Source organism: Aquarana catesbeiana, linkage group LG11 (assembly GCF_042186555.1).
Source record: "Aquarana catesbeiana isolate 2022-GZ linkage group LG11, ASM4218655v1, whole genome shotgun sequence".
In the NCBI taxonomy this organism is placed as follows: Eukaryota; Metazoa; Chordata; class Amphibia; order Anura; family Ranidae; genus Aquarana; species Aquarana catesbeiana.
The window spans coordinates 46,199,982-46,222,693 of NC_133334.1; the positions used below are offsets into that span (position 1 = coordinate 46,199,982).

General features: G+C 43.7%; 1 protein-coding gene across 1 annotated transcript in view; it reads left to right on the plus strand.

Moving 5' to 3' along the window:
* LOC141111697 (embryonic protein UVS.2-like) overlaps positions 1-17,554 on the plus strand; it is a 30,973-nt gene extending 13,419 nt beyond the window's left edge. The window contains exons 6-13 of the mRNA XM_073603844.1: positions 199-374; positions 4,281-4,362; positions 6,895-7,022; positions 7,235-7,350; positions 9,990-10,215; positions 12,128-12,246; positions 13,442-13,664; positions 17,481-17,554. Coding sequence (XP_073459945.1) covers positions 199-374; positions 4,281-4,362; positions 6,895-7,022; positions 7,235-7,350; positions 9,990-10,215; positions 12,128-12,246; positions 13,442-13,664; positions 17,481-17,554 — 1,144 coding nt within the window. The remainder of the gene's footprint in view (positions 1-198; positions 375-4,280; positions 4,363-6,894; positions 7,023-7,234; positions 7,351-9,989; positions 10,216-12,127; positions 12,247-13,441; positions 13,665-17,480) is intronic.
* The last annotated feature ends 5,158 nt before the right edge of the window (positions 17,555-22,712 follow it).

Below are 22,712 nucleotides of genomic sequence, written 5' to 3' on the forward strand. Positions count from 1 at the left end.
GACCGCTCTGAAACCTGAAGTGACAAAATCCTTGTGGCTTCCTTCTTCATTGTCACAGAGAAGATGGGGGATCATGGCTGCAGCAGCCCTGGCATACACCGTTCCCTACACTTTAATGTGATTGGCTACTGGTTGCAGCACTTGGCGCATCACCCTTTGTGATGACATAATAATATGGTTTTCTCCCGTTCCCCACAGATGTTGGTCCTTTGTTGGTAAGCAAGGAGGAAGTCAAATAGTATCGGTGTCGAGCAGCTGCATGGTCCAAGGCTCCATCGAGCATGAGCTGAACCACGCTCTGGGATTCTTCCACGAGCAGAGCAGGAGCGACCGCGACAACTACGTCAATATCATATACAGCAACATCATACCAGGTATCCAACTGGGTGATATCATTACACTAAGGCAGGGGTAGGCAACCTTGGGCCCTCCAGCTGTTGCAGAACTACAAGTCCCATCATGCATCTGGGAGTAATTGTAACTGCAAGCCTTGCAAGGCATCATGGGAAATGTAGTTCCACAACAGTTGGAGGGCTACTGGTTGCCTACCCCTGCACTAAGGGATGTATCATTACAAACATTTTCATAGCTGTTCGTCCATAGAAACTGCATGTAAATTAGTTCTGTGTGAATGAGGCAAAATCAAATGTTCTCAGGCTACAGTATATTCTCTGCGGATCAAATGAGTGAATGAGGAAAATACTACATTGTAGCCAAAAGATGGCGCTGAGTATCATAGGAAATAAATATGGTCTTCTGTGCCACCCAGTGGCCATAATGCAGTATTCTTCTCATTTACATATTTAGTTTACAGAGACTAGAGCCGCCTGAGAACATTAAATGTTGCACAAAAGGAATTTACATATATTTTTGATGGAGGATAAGCTATGCATTTTAATTTTTTTTAAATAGAAGTATATTATCTGTGTAATTCAGGCCGGTTCACACCTTAAATCGCACAGGAATGCGATCTGCGTTCCTGTTTAACTCAGTGCAGTGCGATTTTTTTATTTATTTTTTTTTTCAAATGAAAGGGCTGATATCGCACTGGATCGCACTACTTTTCAAAAATGCACTGCACCAAATTGCATGGTAGTGCGATATCATGTGATCCGCCGTAGCAAATGCAATTTGCGTTTGTGGTTTCATTAGGAATATATTGACACCCACAACAGTGCATTTTGAAGGCGGTGTGGGAAACGGGTGTGGAACGTGGGTTTCCCGCACTGCATTCTGGTGTGAACAAGCCCTTACAACATATTTTAGATCATAAAGTGCAAATTCTCCTTTTCATACATCTAGTGTGTGAAAAGTAATGTTTTTGGCTACTATGAGAAGCATAAGTTGTACTTTTTAGGTCACTTTCATAAATGAGGGTCATTTAGCCACTTCAATAAAAGGGACTTATGCACCTTCCCGCCCAGACCAATTTTCAGCTTTCAGCGCTCTCACACTTTGAATAACAATTACTCAGTCATGCTACACTGTATCCAAACAAAATGTTTATCATTTTCTTCTCACAAATAGAGCTTTCTTTTGGTGGTATTTAATCACCACTGGGTTTTTTATTTTTTGCGACATAATCAAAAAAACAGCAACATTTTTTAAAAAAACATACTTTATTTTAGTTTCTATTATAACATTTTGCAAATAAGTAATTTTTCTTCATAAATTTGTGCCAAAATTTATATTGCTACATATCTTTGGTAAAAATAACCCAAATCAGTGTATATTTGGTCTTTGTGAAAGTTATAGAGTCTACAAACTATGGTGCCAATCGCTGAAAATTGATCACACCTGATGTACTATCTCACCTGAAGGCCTATCTCATTTCTTGAGACACTAACAAGCCAGGAAAGTACAAATACCCCCCAAATGACCCCTTTTTGGAAAGTAGACAGTCCAATGTATTTACTAAGAGGCATGGGGAGTTTTTTGAAGTTGTAATTTTTTCCCACAATTCTTGGGAAAATTAAGATTTTTTTTTTTTTTTTTTTTTACACAAACTGGTCATATTAACAGGTTATATCTCTCACACAGCATACGCATAATTGCAACTTCACCCCAAAATACATTCTGCTACTCCTCCTGAGTATAGCAATACCACATGTGGGAGACTTTTTCATTGGCTGTTTACCGTGATCGGGGAAGCGCTGTGTCCAAGGGACACACGACATCCCCGATCGCCGCGCTGCGCGCCCCCGCGCCGGCGTGTTATCCTGCTGGACGTCATATGACGCCCAGTCAGGATAACGCAACCACTTCCCGGATGTCAATATTCTATTGACCGGGCGGGAAGTGGTTAAAGAGGAAGTAAACTTTCATCACTAAATTGTACCTATAGGTAAGCCTATAATAAGGCTTACCTATAGGTAGTGTAATTATCTCCTAAACGTGCGCTGTTTAGGAAATATTTAGTGTACAGGCAGCCGGTGACATCAACCAGCCGTGCTGCTTCTTCAGAGCCCTGTGCAGGGAACGGTGGCTCACGTGCGCATGTGTGAGAGTGACGTCACGCGGCTCCAGCCAATCACACAGGCGGAGTTTGCGAACCCGGAAACAAGACGGGTAAAGATGGAATTGGCCTCCAGCGATGACATTGCATCGCTGGAATGCTTTGTTTTCAGGTAAGATTCACATAATTATAACATTACCTTGCAGATAAGGGGAAAAAAAAAACGTCCAGTGGTTTACAACCGCTTTAAAGAGGATCTTCTGTCAATTTTTTGAAAAATTAAGTCAGCCGCAACAAATACTGTAGCTACTAACTTTTAATAAAGAGACACCTGTCCAGGGTTCCAGCGCTGTCCTCACCTAGGCCCGGCTCTTTGGGTCCCCGACACCAGCTGTGACTTCCTGGAGATTCAAAGCTAGCTCCTCACTGTGCATGCGCAAGCTGCGCTGTGCTGTGTCAATGGTCTCACAGCTTCTTGAGACCTGTGAAGTGTGGAAGTGGTTACAGGTACCTGCAGAAATAGGTACTCGCTCCCTAAAAAAAAAGTGTCCAAGGTGAAGAAGGGGATCAGTGGAGCTTTTCGGTGAAAATTCTGCTTTGGAGTGGAACTCAAGCCTACAATTTTTAGGCCACACTGGAGCACTTTCAAGGGCGTTTGACTTTTTTCTGCCTTTAAAAAAAAAAATGCAGACATAGACGTTTAGAGGCAGAAGGAAAACATCACTTGTGCGTTCAGAAGCGGTACATTTGAGTGAAAAAAAACAGCAAAAGCACATTAACAATGTTGGCGTATTAATGCACGCGCATAGGATTCGTACACACTGGGCATTTAGCCATGGGCAGAGGGCATAGGCGCATCGTCCAGCCTGGCTTCCTGCAGCCTGTCAAAAATCTAACTGCTGCTGGACGATGCGCCTAGCAATATGTACTTTTGGGGCAGTATGTGCCCAGGGATGAATGCCCACAATGCAAGTAGTCTGCGTTCCAGGCATTCATCCCTGGGCACATACTGCCCTAAACAGAAGTATCGCTAGTGGCGGCTGGTGCTCAAAATTTCAGGTTGGCAGCACAAACCAACATCAGTCCCCCACCACACCCCCTGAGAGCCGAATAGCGACTATCATTCCCTCCCCCACAGGAGAGAAGCAGCAGCGATAAGCTAACATCACACACTCCTCCCCCACCCCCGCTGTCCTAAGACTCCCTGGCCAATAGGGGCTTCCTGATTAGCCGGGAGGAGGATCAGTGTGACAATAGTGAATATTTATTCGCTATTGCCACACAACTGGGTGGGATTGGGGCACAGTGCTCTGCGCCCCAAACCCACCCTTTTTTCGAAGCCTATTAGAGCCTCTCTGGCTCTAATCACGTGCTTCAAAAAAAATCCCCCCCCCATTGGAATCCATAGTCCGGCGCCCTGTATATAGATCAGGGGGCCGGATGCATGGATAGGGGGGCGGCCTTATGGAGCGGCCACCACTGAGTACCGCTGAGGTCACTGCCCAGCCACATCCCAGCTGTCAGACTCCTAGAGTCTAGGCTGGACGGTGCGCCTATGCCCTTCGCCCAATGCTAAATGCCCAGTGTGCATGAGGCCTAATACTATTTATGTCACTGATCCTGAACAAGCATGCAGCAAGTGATGTAAAGATTCCTGATTCTATGTTTGCATTGAGTCTTTGAACACTGGATCATCATGGCAGCCAGGCAACTAGCATTTTTAGGATGTGAGCAATGAAAGCCAGCCCATATCTCTGTGAAGGTTTCCTTTTATTAGAATTGAATTGCTATATAATATTGCTGCTGCATATTTTGTCTCCTTCAGGGAACGAGAACAATTTTCAGACATTCGACACATTGAATCAAGGCATAGAATACGACTACGGCTCCGTCATGCATTATCCAAGGTACAAATGGTTACATTTCATAGAAATATGAAACGACTTTCACTTGCCACTTTGCATTGGCCAGAAACACAGTTTTATTAAACTGCTGCGATATCCTTGTAGGTGGCACAGTTGGATCTATTAAAGTGGGAACATTCACTGATCCTGATACATCGAGCTCCAACAGGCACCTTAAAGTTTATTTAGACCAAAAACTTAATATATTGCAGATTACCAGTCGTCAGATGCATTTTCTTTTTTTCAGGATTATTCCTTTATTTTCACCTGGTGATCCTGCCAGTGACACGCTTCCTGTTCTATGGAGACAATCAGGGTCGGGACAAGGGGTGGGCAGGAAGGGCGGTTGCCCTGGGCACTGTGGTATCATGTGAGGTGAGGAGGGGTGCTGCAAGGAGATTGGTGGGGAGGGAATTTGTGTTGGAAGAGGGAATTTGGGGGGTGGCAGGGGGTAAGTATTGTCCTAGGAGAGAACATTTTGGAGAGGGGGGTTGCTAAGAGTGATGATTTGTGCTAGATTTTTTTTTTAGGGGGGGTGGCATTTGGGAGATGGGCAGGACAAAGATTTGTGCTAGGAAGGGAGATTAGGGGGAGACTTTGCACTGGGAGGGGGGATTTGAAGTGGTGGGGGGGAGAAGATGTGTGCTAGGAGGGGAAATTTTAGGGGTAGAGCATGTGCGCTAGGAGGGGTGAATTTGTTTTATGGGGGGGCATTTGAGCCGGGGGGAATTGGGAGGTGGGGGCAAAGATTGGTGCTGAGAGGGGGATTTCAGCAGGGGGGGCAGATTTGTACTGGGAGGAGGGTGAATTTATGCTTAGGGGGTAAGCATGCAGATTAATGCTCAGAGTCTTTGTGGGGGGGATTTTTGCTGACACATAATGCTCATACATCTTGAAGGGGGGGCACAGTTTGGCATGTTCGTCTTGGGCTCTAGATGACCTTGTCCCGGCACTGGTGACAACGCTCAATCACTGCACTGTATGTATGGAGGAGGAGTTGTCAGCCGAGGGTGCTCTGCTGATTTAGACTGCAAACACCTCCCCCCTCTCTTCTCATATCCTTACATTGGAAGGAGAGGTTGTGCAGTTTACAGAAGGTAGCTGGAAAAGCTGATAACAATGTTTGAGATTTCAGCTCAGGGCACGGACACTGGATTTCTGACAGGATCAACAGGCTTTTTTCTGTACTTCCAAAAAATGTATTTATCCTGAAAAAGAAAGATGCATTCCGGCGTTTCCCATCATGTGACCGCCGTACAGGGCTGGACCCAAGAATGAAATGCTGCCCCCCCTCAAAAAATAAAAAAAAAATACACCCATCCAGCAAAGACATTTCCATAAAGTAAAGAGACATCCCCAAATAGTGAAGAGACAGCCCAATCCAGAAAAGAGACATCCCCATGTATTCAACAAAGAGACATGCTCAATCCAGCAAAGAGACATGCCCAATCCAGTGGAGATGCCAATCCAGCAAAGATACATGCCCCCTCCAGCAAAGAGACATGCCCAAAAACATCCGCCACTGACCAACTAAGCTCAGATCCCGGCACAATGATGCAACATGCGGCGACAGCAGCTCTGCAGTGGCGGCGGGTGCTCCTACTATTGAAGCCTGTGCTGCTCCACCCCTCGCCCTGCTCCCCAGCAGTACAAGTTGTATTGCTGGGGAGCGGAGTGGGACAGGGGAGCGGAGCATGATGCATGGATGATGCTACATGCCAGAGGGAGGGAGCCTCGGGTCCTCGGGCACTGCGCCCCTGTTGCCGCACCTCATAAAGTGCCGCCTGGGTCCCATGGACCCAACAGGACCCATTGTACTCTGCCGCCGTGACAGCCCATCACGGCGGTCACATGACTATAAACCCCGCCCCACCTCCGGCATCCTAAACCCCTTAAAGGGCTGGGAGACGCTGACTCTAAGGGGTTAAAGAACAATTCTATTCAAGAATGTATTTTTAACTCCTTTCTATTGATCTCAGCCTGCTCCAAATCTTCTTTTTTTTTGGTGTCATCATTCGACTTCCTGAGGGTGGCAACGTTGGTTCTCAATGGTTCTACGGTATGTAGGAATGTAGCCACCTTCTCTTGCTTGCTCCCAAATGGGCTATGGACTAGAAGAGTACACAGAGCAGTCCACATGACTGCAACTAACATGCACTGCTCTTTCCAAACAAACAGAAGTGAGAGGGCTTGCCAAATACATTACAAGGAGGCAGAAAAACACAGTATGAAACAATTTAATAAAAAATAGATTCCAGGGCCGTGTATGGATTATTATAGGAGTATGAGGATATTGTATAGTGTCACCCTAATTCTAATGACTTTATAGTGCAAAGTTTGCACTATAATACCTGTTTTCACCTGCAGGGGGTGCTGAAGAGAAAGTCAAGTATTACAACTCCTAATTCTTGTATAAAGAGGAAGAGAAGCTGGAGGCACCTGAAAAGCTTTTCTTTTACCTAGAGGACCCCCTTTTAGCTAAAGCCATGATAATGGAAGAGTGTGTGTAAAATATATAATTTTATTTGTTTCTAGGACTGCTTTCTCCGTGGATGGCATCTCTGCTACCATTATCCCGAAACCAGATGCCTCTATCGCCATCGGACAGCGCTATGGACTCAGCAACTTGGATGTTGCCAAAATTAACAAGTTATATGATTGCGGTAAGAACGTGGAATTTATAGAGCTCTACAAATCAGGGTAGTCACTATTTTTCGATTTAAATATACCTTGAGTGAACCCGGAGCATAAGAAAAAAAATCCAATCATACCTCTGTATGTGAATGGCCTGATTCTTGCTGTTGCCGATGTGCTGCTCTGTCTTGCTTTTTATACTGACAACCACTTTGAATTTCTAATCATTTAACTTTTATAGGTCTCTGCCGAACATTGCTCTCCGATCCTTCAGGATCCCTAGCATCTTCCAACTACCCCAATAATTATCCCGCTGCCAGCAGCTGCTTGTGGCTCATTCGTGTTCCATCAAACCAGGTAAGGCCACAATTCAGAGTATGAAAGGGTTAAAAAGTTATTACTTAAAGTGAACTAAACTCATTCAGGGCCAGTTCACAGCAGAACGTGGTGCAGGAAACCTGCATTCCGTGTGCATTTCCCACACCGCGTTCAAAATGCACTGCAGTTCCCATCTGCAGCAGGTGTCAGTGTTAGGTTAACGACCCCCCAAACGCAACCTGCAAGTGCAGTGCGTTTGTCTGCACTGGGTTGCGTTGTACAGTAGTGTAACAACACCCAGAGTATGAAAGGGGTTAACGTCGTTTAGGACATTCCATACCCGAACACAAAGGCAGCTACCGAACACTTCAATCAGCCGAACAAGGAACCCATACAAATAATTCTCCCCCAAATACGAGACAAGACTCTGTTTTGAGGTTCAAGCAGGAATAAACTCATTTATTATCACACATGGACAAACCAGATAAAATAACTCAGAGACTCTTCCCCCCTACCCTTGGAAAAGAGGGCGGGTTAAACTGTCCAATGACAATAGACACACAAGTCAGGTATGTTCAAACTTATCAGTAAACCATCTTATCAGCAGGGGCTGCTGGAGGAATCCCCCTCCCTCCATAGAGATAAACATCCCAGAATATCAGACACAATAGAACATTGGAATACAGCCACACCCCAAACATCACAGCAAAGAGTACACAAGATAATGAGACAGCACACATTATATATACATATATACAGCATTGAGTCTGACTAGCACAGATCATATTGGGGTTCTCATTCACCTTGTGCCCCTATTAGTGACTCCCGTCACAATGGCATATCCAGGGTCCCCAGAGTCTGTGTCTTGGGGGACATGGACCTGAATCTAAAGTAATGCCACCGCAAGCGTCCCCAGGCATACAGCTCACAACAAGCACCGTTCCCCCAAATGCCAGGGCCCATAATCGGTAGGCAAGAGGCTTGCATTCAGTCCCCTCCAAAAGCCTCTGTCCCGGCTAGGTCTGTCACAAGTAGTACCATGTAATCTGGTTGCTGTGCATTTTCTAAAGTGGTGCAAGTCTTAGGTTTGGTGCGGTCTGGCGCCCATTCAGATGAATGCGTCCCTGTATGATTCATTGTGTGAACCGCCCCTTAATCAGCATTAACTATTTTTCATCCTTTTGCTTCTAGCATTAGTAAACAGATAGGAAAGAATATTATACTTACCTATTTTCAACTTTTTTTTTTTACATTTCTTCATTTGCTTCCTGGTTTCAGGCCTAGTCCAAAATGATGTCATACATCCCAGAAGTCTTCATGGGCATTTATTTTTCTTTTACCTGGAGGAGGGGCTTTCCAAGCTAAGCACACCCTCCTTCCTGCATGCCTGAGCTAAGGGCAGATGGATTCCAGGAAGTAAATGCTACATGAATCATCTGCCCTTACTCAAGATTGCCACAGCTAGAAAAGCTAGGGGGGGGGGGGTTTAAAGGGATTCTCAACAAAATAAATAACAGAGGGATGGATGGGTGAGTTTTCTGTAAATATTAAAAATGAATGAAATAGCGTTTTCAGTTTGTGGAGCTCAGATACAGTTAAGTTCCACTTTAAATACTTGCCCACCGCGCTATAGGCTAATGACGGCTACAGCAAGGTTGTCCAGTTCTGGGAGGGCATCCACTGATATCCTCCCAGAACCACGCCCCCCCCCCACTCGCGCCTGCTGCGGCACACACCCGGCATGCTCTGTGATCGCTGTGTCCTTCAGACACAGATAATTACAGATCGGAGTAAAGAGCCAATCACAGCGACTCTTTACCACATGATCAGCTATGTCCAATTACAGCTGATCGCGATGTAAACAAACTTGCCACTTATCGGCATACCTTTCCTTGCACTGCCACATCGTGAGGAGAGAGCCGGCAAGTTTGATAGGGGACATCTACACTGATAATCAGGGCACTGATCATCGGTGTCCTAATGATCAGTAAAGCATAGCTCCCAACTGTCCCTAATTTGGAGCAATGTCCCTCTGTCCCTCATTCCATCTCATTTGTCCCTCATTTTGGTCTGATCTATATAGTTGTATATAAAATGCACTTTTTATCTTTCAAAAAGTGTTTCCCAGTGCTAAACCTTTCATCCAAATTCTAAATTGCTGCATTTGTACATTTTAAAAGCCAATATAAAGGAATAGTGGTAAAAAAAGTCCTTGTGGATTTAATTAACCTTTTTGTTTTGGTTATTCTCCTTTAAGGGGGTGTGGCCGGGGGCGTGTCCTATGCCTACACACATTTGTTAGTAGGTGTCCCTCATTCCCATCTCAAAATGTTGGAAGGTATGAGTGCAGTCCCAACAGTGCCCATCAGTGCCGCCCATACGTACCGTCTATCAGAGCTTCACATGAGTGCCCTTCAGTGCCACCTATCAGTGCTGCCTCATCAGCGCACATCTGTCTGTGAAGGAGAAAAATTACCTGTTTGCAAAATTTTATAACAAAAAGAAAAACGTGTTGTTTTTTTCTTTCCAAATCTTTGGTCTTTTTTCGTTTGTTTAGCAAAAAAAAAAAAACACAGTGGTGATAAAATATCACCAAAAGAAAGCTCTGTTTGTGTGCCCGGTAGGCAAGTGGTTGACAGAGAGACACTCCTCTTACTGACATCTCTTTTTTCCTCTAGGTCTTCCTGCAATTCCTTGCCTTTGATGTCCAGAACTCAGCAGGCTGTGCTTCTGATTACCTGAGGATCTACGATGGGCCCACCACGTCCTCCCCAGTGTTATTGGACAGAGCCTGTGGAGCCGGCCAGCTTCCCCCTATGGTCTCTACAACCAACAAAATGCTCCTTGAATTTGTCAGCGACAACAGTACCGCGGCCACTGGGTTCAAGGCTTCATACAGCACTGGTAAGGGTGCACACAACAAAGCTGAACTTTACCCCATTTTTATGACGTGATGTTCTGAATTAAAAAAATCCTAAAATGTGATAAAAGAGAACCTTTAGGGCTCATTCACACAAACCTTGCAAAGCAGTCTGCATTCGGATCGCTGTTCAGAGAGCATTTGACAGGCGGCGAGGAGGCGTTGTATCATCGTATCACCTTCTCACTGCCTGCTTTGACCCTTTGAACCCTGTGACCACTTGAATGGGTCACGCTTGGTGGGTGCTACGCCAAACAAAAGCGGCAGGGGTATAATTCCTGCCACAGCTGTAAAGCATGTGTACAACCCCGGCCTCTGCAGCTAAAGGGGGTGAGGTTGGGGAAACCATAAAAATGCAGCTTAACTGCGGGGCATTACCACCTCACAGCTGCTATTATCAACAAGCCCTTGCTGGGGGCTTTACAAAGGCTTCCATTGCAAAGCTCCCTATGAGATGCTAGTTGTCACCGTCCTGGTCACTGGTGTCACTGGCAGGGATAAGCATGCAGATCTGGAGCAGCAGAATAAAGTCAGGGCACCTAATTCTATACTTATTCTATGTCAGTGACTCAGAAATACTGCCATGGAATCAGATCAGCCAGGAAACTAGCAGCAGCAGTGAGCAGTATATTATATCAGTAAGGTCTCATTCACACAGGACATTTTTTTCCTCTCTTGGACGCTTTTGCTCTAGGGAAGGAAAACGCAGCTTAAAAACGCTCCTAAAGCCTAATTTTTCCATAAATGTATGCGCATTCACGCTTTTGGCTTTAATGCATTCTATTGGCCAGAATATTAATCTATTCTGGCCATTAAAATGCATTAATGTGCAAACGCGCCTAAATACATTTAGCCTTAATGTGCGTTTATGCACGTCTGCCTTTTTTTCCGTCTAAAATTACCAACTTCTGAGTATGCAAGTAATGGGGGTGGGGGGGGGGGGGGTTCTGCCTCTAAATGCTCCTGTTGAGCAGGAGCGGCCATAGATGAATCGGAATTCAGCCCATCCCTGCTGAACTGGCCAAATTTCTATCCAGCTTTGGCCAGCTGGGACAAATATAGAGAAATCTTTTCAGCAGGAACATAGACAGCTATAAACACCTGACGGGCTCTGTAACCCTTTACTGGTCAGCTCTTTGGCTGAAGGCTGCATGGCCTTATATCCATTTCAGTAATCTACTGACATAAGTGCTATAATGGTATAATGTCAATCGAGAGCTGTCTTTTTTTTTTTTTTAAGATATATTTATTGAGTTTTTCCACAAAACATACATAAAAAACACAAGTCAAAAGAAAGAGAAAAACTCCAATTCAAAATTGCATGGTAAATATAGACAACAATGAACAAATCTTAAAGTGATTGTAAAGCTTTAATTTTGTTTTCATTAAAATAATAACCATGTTATACCTTATTTATCGGCGTATAATTTTAAGAGGGAGGTTTCAGCGAAAAAAATCTTACATTTTAAATAAAGAACTTTGAGGCAAAATAAGGGTCAGTGCCCATCATTGAAGCCTGATTAATGCCCATCTGCAGCCTCGCCATTGCCCATCATTGCAGCCTGATCAGTGCCCATCTTTGCAGCCTCACCATTGCTCATCATTGCAGCCTCGCCAGTGCCCATCTGCAGCCTCACCAGTGCCGGATTAGACAGAGTCGGATCTCCTGTGTACTCGGCTCGCAGTTACGCCCTGTCCTCCTCCTATGATGGAAATCTGTCCAATGCGGTCATTTCTTGGAATGTCTGAAATGCCTTTACCAAGGCTGCTGTATATTTCAGTGGGTTCTGACTGCAAAATATATATCTTTCATGTGTTTCTATCTTATCTCTTATTTGTTTAATAGTTTTGGTTTGATTGAATTGCATTTCAGTAATTTTATTTTCCTTATTTTAGTGACCTGTGGCTCAGTGCTGAGTAACCCAACGGGCACATTCTCTACTCCCAACTACCCCTCTAACTATCCTCCCTATATGGACTGTACCTGGGTAGTGACGGCCCCGATTGGTTATCAAGTGAGTACCCAGAATGACAGGTTATAGAAACCCTAACAATGTACTTTTTCAATTTGGTCTTATTTGGTGTGGATCTGGTGATGAGCTTTCTGTAGTATGAGAGCACCTTGTATTAAAACGGAGTTCCACCCATTTTTTCATGATCATTGCAAGACAATGCCCACCTGCAGAACAATATGTAATGTACAGCTGCACGATTCTGTCTAAAATTGGCTAAAATGAGAATCTTGATTTTTTTTGCTTAGAATAAAGATCACGATTCTCGCAACGTAACATCATCTTTCACATTATACAAAAACAATTGGGCTAACTTTACTGTTTCCTATTTTTAAATTCATTAAAGCGTTTTTTTTCCCCAAAAAAATTGCATTTGAAAGACCGCTGCGCAAATGCAGTGTGATCTAAAATATTGCAACAACCGCCATTTTATTCTCTAGCGTCTCTGCGAAAGAAAATATATATATATATATAATATTTGGGGGTTCTAAGTAATTTTCTAGCAAAAAATACTCATTTTAACTTGTAAGCAACAAGTGTCAGAAAAAGGTTTAGTTTGGTTAAACGGACCTCATTTACAGACCGAAGTTCATTCCTTTGATCTAAAAGAAGCCTAAGTGATGTTGTCAAAAACTTGGCAGGTTGTCAGGTTTTTTTTTGACAGCTGTCAGTTGTAAGCAGAGAAGGCTCTGCGCTGAATCGAGGAAATGCTGTTTTAAGATCGTGAGGCGGGTTGAATCACGATCTCGATTCTTTAACGATTAATCGTGCAGCTCTAATGTAATGGCAATCATTTTTTATTTTATTTTGTTGCTAAATATCTTCTTTTTCTCTGTGCAGTCTGCACTTCCTGTCCGGGCGCCTAGGCGATTTCCTCATTAGGCATTTCCCTAGGACTCCTGGGATATCGTCACCACCTATCCCAGAAGTCCTAAGAATGGCTAACAATGAAATCTCACGATACAGAAAGTTCTGTGTTTATGGACAGGTTGCCATAACAACAGGGCGGGAAATTCTGCCGGTGCCGACAAACAGCACGCAGCGCCACGCCCTTACTACAAATCTTAAAAGAATGGCACAGACTGGTCAGAAAAAAACAACTTAGTTGATCCATTTATCACTTGAAATTATCCAGGGAAGTCCACCCAGTTTGCTGAGTGCAATTGTCCAATAATCGTATGTTTTAATTTCATTACAGGTCTCTGTAAATGTGACAGACTTCAACGTCGAGTACAGGAACACCTGCAGTTTTGACTATATGCTTGTTTTCAATGGACCAAAGACCACCTCCCCATTGATGGGAAAATTTTGTGGCAAAAGCACCATACCTACCTTAACCTCCACAGGAAATACCCTTGTTTTTCAGTTCCACAGTGATGAGTCCATTCAACTCAACGGGTTCTTCGCAAAATATGCCTTTGGTAAGTATATCGGAAAGGTTTTTTGAGACCGGAGACACATCTAATGCCGGGTATTTTATCCTTTGGTAGTAAAACGAAGGGATTATAATTAAAGGCTAAGGCCAGCTAAAGCCTTTTATATTATTTTGGAAAGAGTGGTGGTGTAGTTGCTCTCAGTGTCCCCATTGGGGAGATTTTCCCTCTTCATATCAGGACAAGAAATGATGATTCAGCAAAAGAACAAGCAATACTAGGGGCTCTGTATGCAGATAGTATACTAGTAGAACATAAAGGGGTTGATTTACAAAAGACATTTAGGCTGTTCACTTTGCATGCTAAGTTGCACTTTGCCTATTTTCCTTTAGTAAATCAGCCTCAAAGTGTGACTGATTGAAGTGTGTGTAAACTCTAACAAAGCAGCAGCTCTGATTTCCTGCCTTTTGGTCTGTTAAATATTCCATTCCATCCATTCCTTTTCCAACCATTCTTTTTGAAAAAGTTCCTGATGATTCTGACAGAAATCTTGGCAGCTGATAACTTCCTTTAGAACAGCTATTCTCAAATAGGATTTCATGGAACCCTTGGGTTCCTCCAGAAGTTTCTAGAGGTTCCTTGAGCTGTGGCTGGTTGACCTCCTATTTGATGATGCCTCCATAGTTCTGGGGTCAGTGCTACTTGGCAGTACCAGCTGCAGGATACCAATGATCTTTTTAACTTTCTGTAAGAGCCCATTCTGACCACTTCTGTAAGGAACATTCTTTCCATTGATCACCAATGTAAGAGGCATTTTTAGAACTGACCCTCAAAGAATTGGTTTTAGCAAGGGTTCCCCCAAGACCTAAAAATTCATTCAAAGGTTCCTCAAAGGGTTGAAAAAGTCTGCTCTAGACTCTGCCTGTTTGCAGTCTCCTGAGTTACATTGTTCCCATTTATCTCTATAGATTTCAGAACCCCCTTCGGCAGCCATTCACAACTCTATAGGTTGGTAGGGGTTCATTTAGCTGTGAGTGATTGGCCTCCCTTTTGATGGTCCTTGCATCATTCTGAAGCCAATGCCATTTTGGCATGACATCAGTGATGTTTTAATCTGTAAGAGTGTCTGCAAATTTATTTAAAGGGTTACTCCTGATTAAAAAGGTTGAGGCTGGCTGCGCTACGCTATGAAGAAGGGGGGTTTCTATAGTGCCGTCATAAGGTGACACCGCTGCTCCTCCATAATTACAATATGGTAAGCGAATGTCGTCGTGCAAGGACAGGAAGTGTGTTCCAGGCAGACTCACTAGGTGAAAATAAAGAGGGAAAAAATCCTAGAAAAGGAAAGCAATGCAGCCATCACATCTAAGGACTAGGAAGCTACAATATATAATTGTGTTCCTGGATTTGGATAGGCTTTCATTTATTCATTGTGTAGGCATTTTTTTTTTGTGCCTTACAGTTGTGGTACAATTCTAGATGTCAGCAGAAGAAGCTATAGGTGAAATTAGAGGTTACAGCTCCTAGTCTAGGTAAACCCAGTGGGATACGCTATTGAGCAATAAACACCTGTTCATATCTGGAACACCGTCTTGCTTTTATTTAAAATTTGATCAATACTCTAAATCCATTTTTATGTTTTTCTTCTAGTGAAACAAAAATAAGAGGAGGAAGCCAAATCTATAAGAGAAGATATACTGCGATTCAAGTTTTGGTTTTATTTGTTATTTACACATGCCTACTCTTGGTTGTGTCCGCATGTTGATAATTAAATAAATTATAATGTGATTTTTAAGTGATTTAATAAATATTAAATACCATACATTTGTGTTGGTGCACCATTGTCTTTGCTTAAAGTTCTATTACTTTGTCATGTAACGTAGCAGGACTGAGATATTTACAATAAGGGCTTGTTCACACTTGGCAAAATTTCTGACGCTCAACAAACGCTCCTATAGCGTTTGTATGGTGTTAGTATGGGTGTCAGAGAGGCGTCAATGAGCTTTAGAAAGGGGCATTTTGCAAGCGCTAAAAACACGCCCTATGCACGCATGCATGCAACGTTTCATAGCGTTTGATTAGCATTAGGGCGCATTAAAACTGCTGCACGATGGAAAGTGACAGATATAAACAAATTTTAATGCACCGCAACCGCACCAAAAACGCCTGCCAGAGAGTTTGCCGAGCGTTAAAATAGACTTAAATGGGAGGCATTGAAAGTTTTCCAACGCCTCCTGACTTGACATGAGGCTTCAATTTTGAAGCGACGCTAACGCTTAGTGTGAACAGCGCAATGAACTGATGTTTGGGTTAAACTGACTTTCTTTTTGTCCATTGAGGGCTACTTGAATTCTTAAACCTTCGGGTTATACTGTCACCTACAGCAGGATTGGATAATGGAAAACAAAAAAGACTGTTGGCCACCCCAGGATAACCCCTCCCATTACCAGCATGCCTCAGATGTTTGCTAGTGTCCTGGAGAGATGGACATCTTTTTGTCCTGCTCTGCTGTAAAAGACTAACCTATTATTTCTTACTACTACTCTTCTCTACATCACTGCTAGAACCAGTTTCTTTGAATTGAACTGCTGCATCCAGAACCCATTAGACTTGACCTTACAGGGCTAGCCTGGAAGTGACCTTTTTGGCGATTGGGTTCCACATAAGGCATATTCCAAATCCCATTTTGGTAACAAGTTGGTTGCAGACCGCTTTCCAGGTCCATAGCTCCTAGCATTGCCTGAGTGTTTACCTTGTCACCGGTGCCTCACTCTGGGAGTAGGCCAGACAGGTTGAGCACCAGGAGCTACCCAATTTGCTTGGATCGTCGGGCAGCTTTTAAAAAAATTCCCACTTACTGCCAATTCTCACCATGGAGGGGTTTAATGCTGCAAATCTGAATGCTCATGTCATCAGAGCCACAAGAAAACTCTAATCTTTGATCAGTGCCTGCTGCCTGTTTTCATGGACTGTGTTCACATCTGATTCTCTCCTGCTACCAGCTTTTTGGGTTTCATGAGTGTCTGAGGCCTTGCCTAATACTCACCACTTAACTGGATTCTATACACGTGGCAGGGAATTGCAGTCCCGCTATACTGGATGCTCATGCCCACACACTACTAATGCTGCTTACAGCATGCACATTGATGTCGCCCAACATCATGTTGGCTTCTGATTTTTGAGTCCTTCCAATCTTATTCAAGTTTATGGTCTCAAGGATCAGGTTCAACTTTTCTTGTCAAGATACAGCCTACTAGATCTGTGATATGAAATCAGAGATGGATTAAGGCAGAATGGGGCTTTGGCATTCCCATCCCTTCCATTAACAGGCACATAGAGGCTGCCCTATTTCCTCTGCCTGTACTGGCATGGCCCCATCAGAAGGTTGCAGCTGGGAGCCCTGAACATCCATACCCTAAGCTCCTGTCTATGTTGTGGATGATCCAGCTCTGGTCAGAATAAGGCACCCAGCTAGATTAAAGCTGAATTTCAGGTATGTATTTTATAGCAACGTTACATTGGTCTAGTGGGACCAATGTAAGTATGCATAATCCATACCTGTACGATCTAGGGGACTCCAAAGATGTCGTGGTCATTGTATTAGCTGAGATTACTACAGGGATCCTCTGGTTCCACAGTGGTCCCATGTGTATGGCTTATGCATATTTACATTGGTCCAAAATGGACTAATGTAACTATGCTATAAAATTCATACCTGGAATGCAGCTTCAAAGAAGTACATAATGGAAGCTACTAAAAGACATGGTGAAGGTGTTACTTAGATATTTGCATTTGTTTTAACCTGGGACAGGAAAATTAGAGATTGATATAGAAATGATTCTTTATATTGTGCATTTACATTAGGAGAATCCTATGCAACTATGGAGTTTGCCATTATGCCATTTTGCCTGGCCATCATGCTGATCCCACAGATCTAATTCTGACCCAAAACTAGTAAGAGTTGAATTTAAGTGGGCGGCGATGTACCGGTCAGCATATAAATTGCTTTGGTCCACAATCAAATTATACAGATCTTCTGCGAAAAATAGCTAAAAAAAATAAATCAAAGGGAGTTGTTAAATTTGCTGTTTCCACCTGAATTCCGGGTTGGGCAGTGAATGGGGGAAGTACGATGGTGCAGAATCTGGGGGCTGCCAATCAGGATTTGTAAGCACATCAGGAAGGACACTATGGGGGTTATTTATGAAAGGCAAACTGAAAATGCACTTGGAAGTGCAATTGCTATAGATCTGAGGGGTAGATCTGAAATGAGGGGAAACTCTGCTGATTTTATCATCCAATCATTTGCAAGCTAAATGCTGTTTTTTATATTCCTTGCATGTCCCCCTCAGATCTACAGTGACTGCACTTGAAAGTGCACTTTGAGTGTATTTTCAAGTGCCCTTGTAGTGCAAAGTGGATTTGCCTTTCGTAAATAACCCCCTATGGTCCTGTATTCAAATTCTTGGTAACTGTGGGACGCTAGCCACTGCACCAGCTTGGACTGCATTTATGGGACTCGCCACATCACCACGTGATACTGCAGTGCTGGTGTGTAAAATGCCAGGATGTACTAGGCCACTGGTGCCTACCAGATCACCAAAAGGTAGTACGGTTCTAGTACTTGGACCTTGCTGAATATGAGACAAGTCATGTATTCCTAGCCCTTCAGCTACCTGGGGTCGGGGTACACCTGACCCTAGCAGGGACCTCTTCTCCATTGACCGGGCTCCCTGACGGGGTGCCGCTGCTTTCTACAGATTCGTATTTCAAGGTGGATTCTATCAGACAGGCTTCCCCTTCGCTCTCATCTGACATGCTCAGAATCCTGCAGAATTCTTCACTAGTGTACCTTTGTTTGGACATTTTTGCCACTAAATTAACAGGTACCTAGTGCGATTCATGGGAAAAAGAGCACATGGCTGTCAAGGATCACTATAAATAAAACTTACCTGCTAGTGCTAGCAGAGTTTAGGCCTGATTTTGCTAACACTGAGGTTTTGTGTGCAATGTATCACATGTGACAGTGATCTAATGACACTGCACTTGTTCAGGGGGCATAGGGGCTAAACATAAGTGCTGGCAGCGAATGACTAACACTGTGTTTTAGAACACTATACTATACACCAACGTCTGCTCTACTGACACTGTCCACTGCTCTAATGACACCATCCATTGCCCCACTGACACCAACCTGTGCCCTACTGACCCATCCACTGCCCTACTGACACCGACCACTGCCCTACTGAAACTGTTCACACACCATCCATCACCCTACTGACTGACACCATCCATTGCCCTATTGACACCAACCTTCACTTTTAAGAAAGGCCACGTTCTTATTTTTTACAGTGACAGTGTTAATCAAGGCATATTTTATTAATACAAGAATGCTTTGATTTTATTTAAAGCAGAGTTCCACCCATTTCTGTGTTTATTAAAAGTGAGCAGCTACAAAAAGTTTAGCTGCTGACTTTGAATAAACAGACACTCACCATTCCCACGGTCCAACGATGCGGCTGTCTGAAGCCTCGCTTCTCTCCTTCTCTTCTCCGCGGCACTGGCATTGCAAGTGAGGGCACCCGGCTGTGACAGCTTGTGGCTTCACAGCCTGATGCACACTGCACATGCACGAGTTGCGCCGCGTTTTCTGAATGACCATGCAATGTTCTGGGACCTGTGACGTGTCCAGGAAGATTGCAGGGAGGGAGGGGGGAGAGGAGAATTTCCACTCAGCACCACATCAACACTAGGTACCCGCTCCCCCGCCCCCCAAAAAAATGACATGCCAAATGTGGCATGTCAGGGGGTCAGGAGTACTTAAAGCAGAAGTTCCACTTTTGGGTGGAACTCCGCTTTAACCGTGCCCCTTTAAGCCCCTACCACTGTTTATGCAATTTGGCCACACCCAATGTTTAGCATTACTATTCTCCTTTGTGCACTCAGGTCTTTTGCAATCCTATAGTGTATAATACAAAAAAAGTGTTCAGGTTTGGCTTGAAGAAAAGGGCTGCCCTATGCATACATGTTGCTCAAAAGAAGCTCCTGCTCCTTTTTAGGCAGTGCAGTTCTATCAAGCGACAATCATGGCAGAATTGCCATTAAGAATAATGCCACCCAAAAGCTTGTTCTGCAGCAATTTGGAATCGTGGGCAGTTTTACAACGATTCTGCCCACAATTTAAAATCGCCTTACATGAATTGGGCCTTAGCGACCAGACCCTTAAAACTCCTATAGCCAGGCCTGCCTCTAAGTCAGTATGTGTGTATAGGTACAGGACAATGGGAGAAGAGATGAGCTTTGAGTTCGAGTCGAACATCGCCTGTTCGACCGTTCGTTGAATTGCGAATGTTAGGGGCCGTTCGCACCACATTCGAGTGGCGCGTCACGGCCCATAATTCACTGCGGCATCGCAGTGCATTGCTGGCTGACGATTGGCCAAGCATGCACTATGACCCACATGCTTGGCCAATCATAGTGCCGCCTGTACAGAGAGCCGTAATTGGCCAAAGCCAGGGTGGTTTGGCCAATTATTGCTCAGGGGGTTTAGTACACGCCCCACACTATATAAGGCCGCCTGCGTGGTGGCCTTGTGTAGTCATTTGATTTAAGTTAGATAGAGTAGGCAGGCGAGTCAGTTAGCTTCACTTACAGTATATTGTGTATATATATATATGCATCCTAGGTGTTGTATATATATATATAAATATATATACACTGTATTCAGTTTATATATACACTGTATCCGTTCCTGTTATTCTCTTCCTACTGACAGGCAGGCAGGTGTATTTACAGCTGCCTGAAGAAAATTGCTGGTGTTCTTAAAAATCCTATTAGTACCACAGGCAGACAGCTACAGTATTTACAGTTAGTGTACTGTGTCCTCTGCACAGTGTGCACCTAAAGCTACCTGAAGATAATTGCTGTTGTTATGATCCTATTAATACCACAGGCAGGCAGCTGCAGTATTTAAAGTTAGTGTACTGTGTCCTCTGCACAGTGTGCACCTAAAGCTACCTGAGGAAAATTGGTGGCGTTCTTCTGATCCTATTAGTACCACAGGCAGGCAGCTGCAGTATTTACAGTTAGTGTAGTGCGTCCTCTGCACAGTGTGCCCGTAAAGCTACCTGAAGAAAATTGGTGGTGTTCTGATCCTATTAGTACCACAGGCAGGCAGCTGCAGTATTTACAGTTAGTGTAGTGCGTCCTATGCACAGTGTGCCCCTAAAGCTACCTGAAGACAATTGCTGTTGTTCTGATTCTATTAACCACTTGAGCCCCGGACCATTATGCTGCCTAAGGACCAGAGGTCTTTTTCCAATTTGGCACTGCGTCGCTTTAACTGCTAATTGCGCGGTTATGCAATGCTGTACCCAAACGAAATTTGCGTCCTTTTCTTCCCACAAATAGAGCTTTCTTTTGATGGTATTTGATCACTTCTGCAGTTTTTATTTTTTGCGCTATAAACGGAAAAAGACCGAAAATTTTGAAAAAAAATGATATTTTCTACTTTTTGTTATAAAAAAAATCCAATAAACTCAATTTTAGTCATACATTTAGGCCAAAATGTATTCGGCCACATGTCTTTGGTAAAAAAAATGTCAATAAGCGTATATTTATTGGTTTGCGCAAAAGTTATAGCGTCTACAAACTAGGGTACATTTTCTGGAATTTACACAGCTTTTAGTTTATGACTGCCTATGTCATTTCTTGAGGTGCTAAAATGGCAGGGCAGTACAAAACCCCCCCAAATGACCCCATTTTGGAAAGTAGACACCCCAAGGAAATTGCTGATAGGCATGTTGAACCCATTGAATATTTATTTTTTTTGTCCCAAGTGATTGAATAATGACAAAAAAAAAAAAAATATTTACAAAAAGTTGTCACTAAATGATATATTGCTCACACAGGCCATGGGCCTATGTGGAATTGCACCCCAAAATATATTCAGCTACTTCTCCTGAGTATGGGGATACCACATGTGTGGGACTTTTTGGGAGCCTAGCCGCGTATGGGACCCCGAAAACCAATCACTGCCTTCAGGATTTCTAAGGGTGTAACTTTTTGATTTCACTCTTCACTGCCTATCACAGTTTCGGAGGCCATGGAATGCCCAGGTGGCACAACCCCCCCCCCAAATGACCCCATTTTGGAAAGTAGACACCCCAAGCTATTTGCTGAGAGGCATATTGAGTCCATGGAATATTTTATATTTTGACACAAGTTGCGGGAAAGTGACACTTTTTTTTTTTTTTTTTTTTTTTTTGCACAAAGTTGTCACTAAATGATATATTGCTCACACAGGCCATGGGCCTATGTGGAATTGCACCCCAAAATACATTTAGCTGCTTCTCCTGAGTATAGGGATACCACATGTGTGGGACTTTTTGGGAGCCTAGCCGCGTACGGGGCCCCGAAAACCAATCACCGCCTTCAGCGTTTTTAAGGGCGTGAATTTTTGATTTTACTCTTCACTGCCTAACACCGTTTCGGAGGCCATGGAATGCCCAGGTGGCACAAAACCCCCCCAAATGACCCCATTTTGGAAAGTAGACACCCCAAGCTATTTGCTGAGAGGCATGGTGAGTATTTTGCAGCTCTCATTTGTTTTTGAAAATGAAGAAAGACAAGAAAAAACTTTTTTTTTTTTTCTTTTTTCAAATTTCAAAACTTTGTGACAAAAAGTGAGGTCTGCAAAATACTCACTATACCTCTCAGCAAATAGCTTGGGGTGTCTACTTTCCAAAATGGGGTCATTTGGGGGGGTTTTGTGCCACCTGGGCATTCCATGGCCTCCGAAACTGTGATAGGCAGTGAAGAGTGAAATCAAAAATTCACGCCCCTTAGAAAGCCTGAAGGCGGTGCTTGGTTTTCGGGGTCCCGTACACGGCTAGGCTCCCAAAAAGTCTCACACATATGGTATCCCCGTACTCAGGAGAAGCAGCAGAATGTATTTTGGGGTGTAATTTCACATATTCCCATGGCATGTTTGAGCAATATATCATTTAGTGACAACTTTGTGCAAAAAAAAAAAAAAAAAAAATTTGTCTCTTTCCCGCAACTTGTGTCGCAATATAAAATATTCCATGGACTCGA